We start from the raw sequence: 11,001 nt of genomic DNA on the forward strand, positions 1-11,001 counted from the left end.
AATTTGAGGGTCCATCCTTTGCCCATTATCACCAAAAGGATATATTTTTTATCTAGCTTTTAGGATCAACCAATCACAGCTTTTGAAATGATGACTCATACCTAGCAACGGGGTCAACCACACCTCCTCACTAAGATAGGAGTTTCTGTCCATTCCTTGCACAGAGTTCTCTGAGAATGTTCTGGAATCACTCCTAAGCTAAGACTCCTTGCTAGGAATTTTTAGGTTAAGTTAGGAGCTCTCTGAGAGGATTCTCAGAATCTTTAGGAATACAGGCCCTGATCTTTATAGGACAGCTCCTATAAACAATATTTTTCTGGGGAATGTTGATGTCACAACTTACAAATGTACAAATAAATACATCAGGAATCTTTTGATAAATGTAACTATTCCTTCTGCTATTTTTTTTTTTTTGGAAATCTCTTTATAAAGATGTGAATTGGAAAAAAATGTGGTTGATTAGTAATACATTTTGTCTGAATAATAAGATCAAGGAAGTATCTTACAAAATTATACATAAATTATAGCTGCTGCGCAGCGATGGGTCGGGTCCGGGCTATTTTTGGCAAATTTAGGCAATTCTGAGCAACAAACAGGAGAATAGGAAGACAAGACAGTTGACAACAATGTTCATTTTGGACCACTTGAGGCTTGAACCCACAACTTCTGGAACCAAAGACTGTCATCTATCGCGCTGAGCTAATTGGCAAGTGGCAATACAACAGTTGCTTCACAAATTGAGTAAGCCATTCACTGTTGTGCAGGCAAGACAAAAATCTGAAAATACACATATTGCAGCATGGAGATGTTGGTAATTTTAAAAATGACTGATTTGCTCCATAAGTGAATAACTGGCTTAGCTATGTCATTATTGCATTGACTCCAATTGTTCACATGAAAGAAAAATTTAAAATGCTGTGAAAAATGCAGTTTTTGAGGCTCAATTTTTGATAAATCAAAGGAGGAGAGAGGAAATAGGTTTAAGAAGTTTTACGGTTTTTGAAAAAAAACTGAGTGATGTACTTCATAATTTTTAATAGGTTTAAATGTACAAAAGTTTCTTCAATATTGAGGCTACAGTTTGATGAAAGTTCTGAAGCTGTAGCAAGTACGGTTGATTTGTTATGAATTTTCAAAGGTTTGAACTTTAGACGCTTGCTGTAGCACCACCATCAGAACTATTGGCTTGGGTTTACAGCTGAGGTAATCTGGCATGAGACTGGACCTTTGTGCAAAATTTGGTTAGCTTTCGTCCATGGTCCAGTCCAAGTTATTTGTTTTTATTTAATTTAGAGGCTTGTTGTGATGCCACCATCAGGACAATTGTCTTGTGACAACACGTCTTGTGTTTCATGTTGAGGACATCTGACATTTTGATCTGTCATCATCATCATCATCATCCTTGTTGGGTCTTGAACCCACAACCCCTGACACCTCCTAACTCACTGAGCTAATTGGCTGGAAGTGAGACCTGCTGTGTAGCTTCCTTTCTCGACTCAGGGAGTCACTGTCCGGGCAGCTGTTGTCAAGGCAGATTTCAAAAATGGTCAAAATGTCAGAAATTCTGTTACCTGAACAAAAATCTGATAATACACAAATTGCATCTTGATAGCATGGAAATGTTGGTGATTTGTTTTTAACTTAAAGTGTTTTGCTTCATAAGAGAAAATGTGATGTTTAAAAATGCCACTCTTACATTGACTCCAGTTGTTCCCATGAGAGCAGAATTCAAAATGTTCTCAAAAAGTCAGTTTTTGAGATAAAATTCTGATATTTGCCAAACTCCATCAACCATGACTCTGAAAATATTCTCAATTTTTTTCAGGAAGATTGAAAATTTATTTAGCAAGAATTTGATAGTATATGTTTACAGTACTGTTTACAGTCAAACATTTTGATGCACTGTAGGCTTAATTTTTGATAAATCAAAAATCCGAGAAACAAGTTTTGTGGAGGACGGTCTGAAGATGCTCTCTAGCAAGTTTGGTGACAATTGAGCAAAAATTGTGGGAGGAGATAGGTTTTATAAGTTTTACAGGTTTTGAAAAAAACTGAGTGATGGACTTCATAATTTGTAATGAGTTTAAGTGGACTAAAGTTTCAGCAGTATTGGGGCTACAGTTTGGTGAAAGTTTAAAAACTGTAGCATGTACAGCATGCTACAGTTTGCTGTACATGCCTGGAGCTGCCTGGACCCTAAATATATCCAGCAAAAAAACATTAGAAAGATTTAAACTTGATATTGAATATTCCTGTGATTTCTGTGGTTTGTTTGATGAATCTATAACACATTTATTTTTTCATTGTTTATATTGTCAAATGTTTTGGTTAAATGTACAAAATTTTATTGAAAACAAAACTGGACATTCACTACAACTACATGAAAAGGACATTTTGTTTTACTTTGAAAATAACAAAATGGAAAATGATTTTATTTTTTTGTACAACTTGTTTTATATTTAGGTAAATTTCACATACACAAAAAGAAATGGACTAACAGCAAACCAAATTTTACACTTTTTTTGCAGGAACTTTATCAATACAGCACCGACATCAATAGACTTCAATTACCAAAGGCTTTAAAAACAAACTCTATTTTGCAGACTTTTTTATTTAATTAATATGTTTTTTTCCTTCTCTTTCTCTCTCTTTGTATATTTATACCTTTATTTATTTCCTTTCTTCCCCTGGCTCGACAGTTTTTGTAATGTATATAATTATTAATAAAGTTTAAATAAAATTTAAAAAAAGACTGTGGCCGCCTTGATCCATGGATCTATCATCCATGCCTTGATCTCGTGAGGTTATCGTTGCCGGCGCGTGCATGACGTCAGAGCAAGTCGGGCCCCTGTAAAGCTGCAGGCCTAGCAACGCCCCTGGCCTGGCTCATCTCGAACGAGCCTACAGCCATATAGTGAAACCTATCAGCTCCGCTGCCGTGACGGAGTGGAGCTGCCAGACCGAACACGGATCTGAACCCGGGCGAAGGGGGTGAACCCGGCTGAACACGCTAAATTCCGCCGCGCGAAGTGACGACGCATTATCAACATCTGATGGTGGCGCGTAAATAAAGAAGGAATTTGGGATGTGGTCTATTCAAGGACGTTTTGTTACTGGACACAGCTTTGGAGGCTGAGCACCGTTCGTTCATATGAATGCTGCTCAGTTGTGTTTTGAAGCAAACGGGACTATGCAAGTCTCTGAATCGCAGACCGAGCCGGCTACTGTCCGATTTAGCGCCCGGTTAACCTGATGGGGGATAAAACAATTGAATCATGTGGCTCTTCTACACTTTCCAAATGTTATTGGACCGATATCTCAAATTATGATAGTGAAACGAGTCATTTCGCGGGGCCTGTGACGCTCAAAACAATTTACCCACCGTTTTATAGACGCTTCTTTCACAATGGGTGGGTGGCATGGATGTATTATTAGTGGATACAGGACCGGAAAATGGCCGCCGTTGATTTCAACGGAGTTGCTCGCCCATGGTTATATTATAGATCCATGGTGGGTGGGTATTGTTGTTTTCTTGTTACAACTGTTTCCGTCGCATTCGTGACGTGACGTACAACGCAAAGCTTCTGATAAAGCTCACAGACGGGCTGCCTTGCCAGTGAGAATGGGGCCAATAGGCGATTTTTTTAGTGGGTGCACCGTTTATTACACACAGGTAAAATGTGTCTCAGACAGTTAAAACTGAAATGGCTTAAATGTCTACATTTGACATCATGTGACAACTTCGTTCACCTTAAATGGATGCTTAAATGTTAACCCATTTTTTACGTCATAAAGCCATGTAGGCTACATAACATATTGATCAGTATGACTATAATTAAAGTATCAAATGCAGACGTTTATGTTAAAAGAAGTTAAGACATTGGGAAATACAAGGCATTTATTTAATAGAGAGAAAATACAAATACCTTGAATAGCAAATCAAAATGTATGAACACACTTCTATATAATCGAAAAGAACACCCCTTTCATTATATATTAATCTGACCAATTACCATTTGATCACTCATTTAGCTAAAATAAACTTTTTAAGTCATAGCAAAAAACATTTTGTGTACAGAAACAAACAGGATGATCAAACATCATTTTATCAAATCAGTTTACACGAACATAATTTTCATTTCAAAGGCTGGAAAATAGGTTGCAAGTATTCTAGGTTATCTAAGAAATCTAAGCATACCAATGACTAATGACCTGCAGCCCATGCATTCTTTCATATTAAAAAAGTAAGTGAAAAGTCCCCTTGATGTGATGTAGATATTTGGTTTTGTGAAAGTAATAGTGAAGTGGTCGGGAGAAACTCTGATCTTGTTGATTGGAGATGTGAAGAAAAGACACCACTATAGCTGAGGCCCGCTGAGTTACATGTTTGGCACTGTAAAAGAAAAAAGAAAAGAAAAAGCATAGAGAAGTGTTTATCAGTCTCATTAAAGGTGTTGGAGCAATATTGCATTTACAACTGAATGATTTCTCCATATGCATTGAGATTCTTCAGGTTGCATTTTGCAAATGACTTGATACATGTTGTCTATATTTTTTTACCAATATGTATTTTGCTTCAGACCTGAATCAAGATGCAAAAAAAAAACAATCCTTATCAATAAAATAATATCAAGTCATTTTTGAGCTGTGGCAAACATATGTACTCTTTGAATGTCTCTTTTGCAGTTTCATGTTTATGCCACTCCTTGGTTAAGAGAACATTACACACACATTTGGCTGAACCCAACTCACCCCAAGCATACTCTTTCATGGTCCTCCCATGAGTGACCTTGCAGCTGTACTTTTCTCCACGCATGGGTGTGAAGGCCACATTCTTGGTCAGATGGAAGTGCCAGTCCGGTTTGAAGGCCAGGTCAGTCTGGTTGGCATTGGAGAGTTCCTCTCCTTCCTTCATCAGTTGAATAGTGATGTCAGGGGGGTGGAAGCCACTCACATGGCAAATCAGGGTGTTTTTATCACCAAACTGTGCTGGGCCAGCGGTGTACACCTGAACCTTGGGTGGAGCTAAAGGCAACATGGAGAAAGAAATGATGTCAAACTTATAATTTGTGCAGCCTATTGGAGAAAATAAAAAAACACTTGTCGAAATTTGTATAAGCAGCAGCCTGTAGAGGACAGTGTCACAGCAACAGCAGTTTTTATGTGTATGATTATGCCAAAATAAAACTGAGGTTGTTGGTGGTACAGAAACTCAAAAAGAAAATGACATTGATTTGTTATAGTTAACATGTTTTAATTAATTGCTTTGCTCTTATTTTGGAGCGATGTGTTACACAATGCTCACTACCACCATCATCAAAACATCAATATGTTTTGGAAGATTGTTGTTCAATCCTCTGGCTGAGTTCCGCACGAATAGAGACTGTGACGAGGATCACTAAACTGTTCTGGAGGCTCACCCTGGAAACACCAACTCCAGAAGGAGAAAGGAAAAATAAAAATAACTAATTAAAACCAACTGAACAATTGAGTAAATGAGTAAATGCTCCAATCTTAACCTCTCTCATAAAACATACATTATGTCTTTCACTGTAACTATTCCTTTGGAACTCATTATAATGGAGTTATGTGACCAATAATTTAAATATTCACCCTCCTGCGGCAGAAATTGTTAAAGCACTCATCAGTATCTGTATGTACTATACTGAAGCCAGTTGAGGGCGCTGTCAAAGCAGAATTGCTGTTTAAGAAAATCGAAACTGAATCCAGACTGGGGAATTCCGTCTAATCATGACAAACTTTGCATAATGTTTCTCTTTTACATTTGACTATAACAACAGGTCTTTGTGTCAGAGGCTTTCTAACAGAGACAAAGCAACTTATCACAGATGTAGGCCTACACCTTATTGCCGGCCATAATGCCGTTTGAAAACTTACAGCCTAATTATCTATTTATTTTGTGGATTTGTGATCCCCCATTCGTTGTGCCCTAAAGCACAGCTACTATTCCTTAGGTCCACACATTAAAAAGAACATACATACAAAATAACATGTTTTTGTTGTTTTTGTTGTTTTTTTTAAAATGTATTAATCATTACAGTCCACACATATCCCATGTGAAAAACAAAATACATTAAACATTATAGTCCAATCTGTGATATAATTTACTTGCAGCTATCAAGGATGAAGGCCATTTTTACTTGAGATGCCGTTTCTGGCAACTCTTCAGTAAAAAATGTCACGTTTTAAGTTACAGAAGGTGAATGTTGGACTACTTACTGTATTTGGAGTCGTCTGAACAGTAGACAGCTGCCAGCGCTGCCAGACACAAAACAATCCTCATGTTGATCATTTCTTCTTTTCCTCTTTCACCGAAGTTCAAATGACACAGCGAAGCGTGCGCCAAGTTCCTTCAAAGAGCAAAAATGAAGTGAAAGCATAGAGCACAGCGAATAAATAAAGTGCTCTAGGACTGCCCACTACATGAAACCAGCCAATCATTTATTTCAATCAGACAGTTACTAGGTAAAATATGACCAGACAGGTTTGAGCTTTCTTTTGTAATGATCCTAACACATCGAGACCCCAAGACAGGAAGTATGTATTTCAGTCCCAAAGTTTAGAGACTATTAGAAATAAATCTTAGCCCCTCTGCTTTTTTGCATTTTTCTCTTCCTCCCAGTGCCTTCTAAGGCAAGATTAAAAAAAATAAAGGAAGGATCCCTCTTTTATTATCTGGCATTCCTTACTTTTGCTCCTTTTTTCACCCTCCATTTTCCTTATTTTCACATCTTTAAATCTTTCTTGCATACATTTACTATATATTTTTATATATTTATTTTGTATAACCATTTTGTGTGTTTTGGTATGTTCTAAAATTAAAACTTGAAATAAAAATCATAATCATGTCACATAATCAAAAAGCTGCTGAACAACTTTTGATAACAGCAGTCTAAGAGCAACAGTCTGCATCCTACATGCAGCATGATTAACTTACAATACTCTTAGGCCAAGAACAGTCTATCATAGGCCCTGCTCACTAAACCCTCACTGACTTAAACTAATGAGCAAAAGAAGTATTAAGACCTCCATTTGCTGTATGAGGAGTGGGCAAAATCACATGTTATCAGGTCAAAGACATTTCTTTGAATAGTCAAGTGTGGCTCAGCTTAACACAGCATACTGCTCTGAACATGGAAAAATTGTTTTTGACAGCTTTTTCGATGTTCCTCACGTTTTTGTGACTAGCTCAAAAATCCCTTAGGCTTTCTGTCGAGAGAACCAGGGCAATGCTAATTTACAGGTTAGCTTACAAAAATATATCATCCCTTCACCACTCTATAGGCTCCTTAACGGAGAATATATCCTCTAGAATATTTTCGTCAGCCTTGTGTCACATCCCTACCCACTAAAGACTCCATGGACTTTATCAAAATGTTACATTTTAATTACAACAATTTCTTTTTACAGGTGTCAGGAATCAGCATAGGCTCAAAGACGACCCCCAGTTTTGCCTCACTTTATTTTGGACTGTTGGAGCAGGAGATTTTACTGAACCCCTCTAGGAACCCATTTCTACAGTACATTACTACATTCTGTTACACAGTGATATTTCCGCCACTTTCCCGCAACTGAGAGAGATAATCACCGGGATTTTCAAAGTGAACACACCGTGTTTGAGACGGAGACGGAACCAAACCAACGTCGAGACGTTTGGTGGATAAGGTCAACAACAAAAAAGTTTGACTTCATCAGTCTCCGTCTCAAACACGGTGTGTTTACTTTGAAAATCCCGGTCACTGTATAACAGTTATGAGTTATCTAAATTATTTAGGCTATTTGTTGTTAGGTTGTATTTATTTCATTTCGCTCTCATAAAAACTGACAGCTCCGGTCAAAACGCTTCAAAACGCCCAACTTTTACTTTGAAGGCTGTTTCCAACACTCGACTTCCTTTTTCAATGTTCATTGTACAAGTTGGATAAAGGAACAAGCTGCATTACGCGTCTTACGACAATGAAATAGGAAATACCTCCAAAAATGGGATGTTTCATTATACAACGTTCAAGTCAGTTTTTAGTAGATGCACATTTGGCTGCAATCACAGCACTGAGTCTGTGTGCATAGGTCTCAATTAGGCTTGCACATATGGACACTGCAATTTTACTCCATTCTTTTTTGCAAAACCTCTTAAGCTCTGACAAGTTGCATGGGGATCAAGTGTGAACAGCCCTTTTCAAGTACAGCCACAAATTCACTATTAGATTAAGGTCTGGGCTTTGACTTGGCCACTCCAGAATATTCACCTTGTTGACTATTTCTGTGTAGTTTTCACTGTATGCTTCTTGTCATTGTCTTGCTTGTAGTTCTCTTGCAGACTGAATCAAGCTGTCCTCCAGGATTTCCCTATATTTTGCTGCATACATTTTACCCTCTACCTTTACAAGCCTTCCAGGGCCTGCAGCCAAGAAGCATCCCATGCCAAACATAGCGTCTAGTCTGATGGCTAGAAATCTCCATTTTGGTCTCATCAGACCAATGAACCTTCTTCCAGTTGACCTTGGAGTCTCCCACATGCCTTTGGGTGAACTCTATTCGAGCTTTAATATGAGCTTTCTTCAACAGTGGCTTTTTCTTTGCCACTCTTACATAAAGCTTTGACTGGTGAAGAACCTGGGCAACAGTTGTTGCATGCAAGCTGCTGCAGCAGCTGCTGAAGCTTTTAACGCCTTCAGAGTAGTCAGCTGGCCTCCCTCACTAGTCTCCTTCTTGACATTTGCTCGAGGTTTGCTCGAAACACCATTGCTTTGGTGGATTAAATAATTTAATTTGGCCCATTTGTCATTGTTCTTTAAGTATAATAAATAAATAAATAAAAATTTGGTGAATTAAATAATATTGGAGCCCTGCAGCTTACAGTCTGTCTCTCTTTTAATTTTTTGTTTACATATTCGACTCAGCACCTTCCCCTTTTTGGTTTAGATGTGCATGTACACTCAAGGTTTTCAAATTATGTATGTCATGGTTCAGGCTACTGGTGGACCCATTGTGTGTTTGAAATAAAAAAATTAAAAAAACACAGCAAAAGAACCTTTTTGGATGCCCTTATAGTAGATAAAACTTGCACTTTACAGTGCATTTCACTGTGAAAACATGGCTAGTTGGATTAAAGACCTTTGACAGTGGCCGTCAGTTACTGATTAAAGGATAACTACCGTTTTTTACAACCTGGACCTTATTTCTAGCAAACTATATGGTCATTTACTCACCCAGATAACTTTGGTGTCATCTGAAGTCGTTCGGACGAAATTAGATCCAGCGTAGCGCCGATATATCCATATAATGCGAGTAACGGGGCATCAACACACAGCCTCTATAACGCATTATCTGCCACGAAACTAGTTCATTTCACCAATATATATATGCTAGTGCTATTCCCCTCTGAGTCCGGGCCCATCCGTTATCAACATCCGGGGTCAAACTAGCAGTAGCAGCTACAGGTAAACAAGCTGGGCTGTCGCGGGTGCGCGCGCAGCTCAGAGACGACATCTTCCAGGTCAGAGGTAGTAGGGCAACCTACAGACCCCGGATGTTGACAACAGACGAGCCCGGACTCAGAGGGGAATAGCACTAGCATATCGTAACAAAATATTGGTGAAATGAACTAGTTTCGTGGCAGATAATGCGTTATATAGAGGCTGTGTGTCGATGCCCCGTTACTCGCATTATATGGATATATCGGCGCTACACTGGATCTAATTTCGTCCGAACGACGCCGAATGACACCAAAGTTATCTGGGTGAGTACATGACCATATATTTTGCTGGAAATAAGGTCCAGATTGTAAAAAACGGTAGTTATCCTTTAAGTTCTTTTATATGCCACATTTCGAGTGATAAAGAAAACATTTACTTTACATTCAAACATGTGGATATTATAGGTAGATATAGGTTTATGGTGCCTTGTCTACTTCTGGTACTGGATTTGTGTATATTGCAGTCCTGAAGCAAAAGTCTATGCAAATCAAATGACATACTTCTGGGTTTGGTTGATGAATTTAAAAAAATGGTAAAGTGCCCTCTAGGGTGACCTTCCAATGGGGAAAATGTGATGAAGTCCATTAATGGGATTTACCATCATACATTGCGCTGGAGGGAAACAAATGACCAAAAGTTGTCCAAAATTGTTTTCATTTGACCAATGAGTTCACAATATAGTGCTCTATATCGAACTCCCAAGCTAGTGAATGGGAAGTAATAACTGAGTGGCTCATTTCGGACACAACCTTTGTCTCTATACTTACAGACTGTGAGGTGTTTCAGCAAGTTCACCAAGGAGGCATGTTTATTGTATTTATGCTTTATTTCATGAATAGCCAACTCACCTTAAAATTATGATATAGTAAATTGTGAGAATAGCTTATTTTCAGAACATATGAACTTAATTTTATATACACGAATGTATGTGAATTTCTAATTAAAAAGAATTGAGCAATATATTACAACTATTAATTATATTAATTATAATTGGCGGACTTTCTGGGGAAAACCTGGTCTGATTAGGAGAGACGGCATGGATGGAGCGGCTCTCATCTCTAGAAATCTAACCCATTTTATTAGTCAACCACCAGCCTGACAACCCAGAGTTGAGACCAGGAGACAGAGCTGCAGTCTTACACGCTTCTCTGAGCTTCCATTAGATCAGTTGCACACCCAAAACTTCATTGAGACTGTGTCTGCCCCCCGACCACCTAAATTAATTAAATTAATCAAATCAAAAGTCCACAGAAGAGGAGTTGTGCATGAAAATCTAATAAAAATTAACAGCAACTCTGCAATTTCAAAACAAGACAAGAGAGTTAAATGTGGACTCCTAAACATCAGATCCCTTTCATCGAAAGCTGTATTAGTAAATGACTTAATTTCAGATTGTAATATTGATTTATTCTGTCTTACTGAAACCTGGCTGCATCCTGAAGAATATGTCAGCCTGAATGAATCCACTCCCCCTAGTCATATTAATACTCACATTCCTCGAGGC

At 38.2% G+C, this 11,001-nt stretch overlaps 1 protein-coding gene across 1 annotated transcript; it reads right to left on the bottom strand.

Annotated features, from left to right (window-relative positions):
* Positions 1 to 3,884: 3,884 nt before the first annotated feature.
* On the bottom strand, positions 3,885 to 6,398 carry LOC311252741 (beta-2-microglobulin-like). Its single transcript, XM_084346235.1, has 3 exons — positions 6,241 to 6,398; positions 4,753 to 5,025; positions 3,885 to 4,393 (listed from the first exon to the last, which is right to left on the bottom strand). The coding sequence occupies exons 1-3, from the start codon at positions 6,311 to 6,313 to the stop codon at positions 4,380 to 4,382; spliced, it is 360 nt and encodes a 119-aa protein (XP_084202361.1). The 5' UTR covers positions 6,314 to 6,398; the 3' UTR covers positions 3,885 to 4,379.
* Between the last annotated feature and the right edge of the window lie 4,603 nt (positions 6,399 to 11,001).

The sequence above is a fragment of the Pagrus pagrus genome (genome assembly GCF_965226575.1).
Source record: "Pagrus pagrus genome assembly, chromosome: 23".
In the NCBI taxonomy this organism is placed as follows: domain Eukaryota; kingdom Metazoa; phylum Chordata; class Actinopteri; order Spariformes; family Sparidae; genus Pagrus; species Pagrus pagrus.

Excerpts from the sequence above, each read along its gene's own strand:
- LOC311252741 (XM_084346235.1), bottom strand. The coding sequence starts at position 6,313 with ATGATCAACATGAGGATTGTTTTGTGTCTGGCAGCGCTGGCAGCTGTC. Across the intron at positions 5,026-6,240 it reads TTCAGACGACTCCAAATACA|CTCCACCCAAGGTTCAGGTG; the intron begins GTAAGTAGTCCA and ends TGTTGCCTTTAG.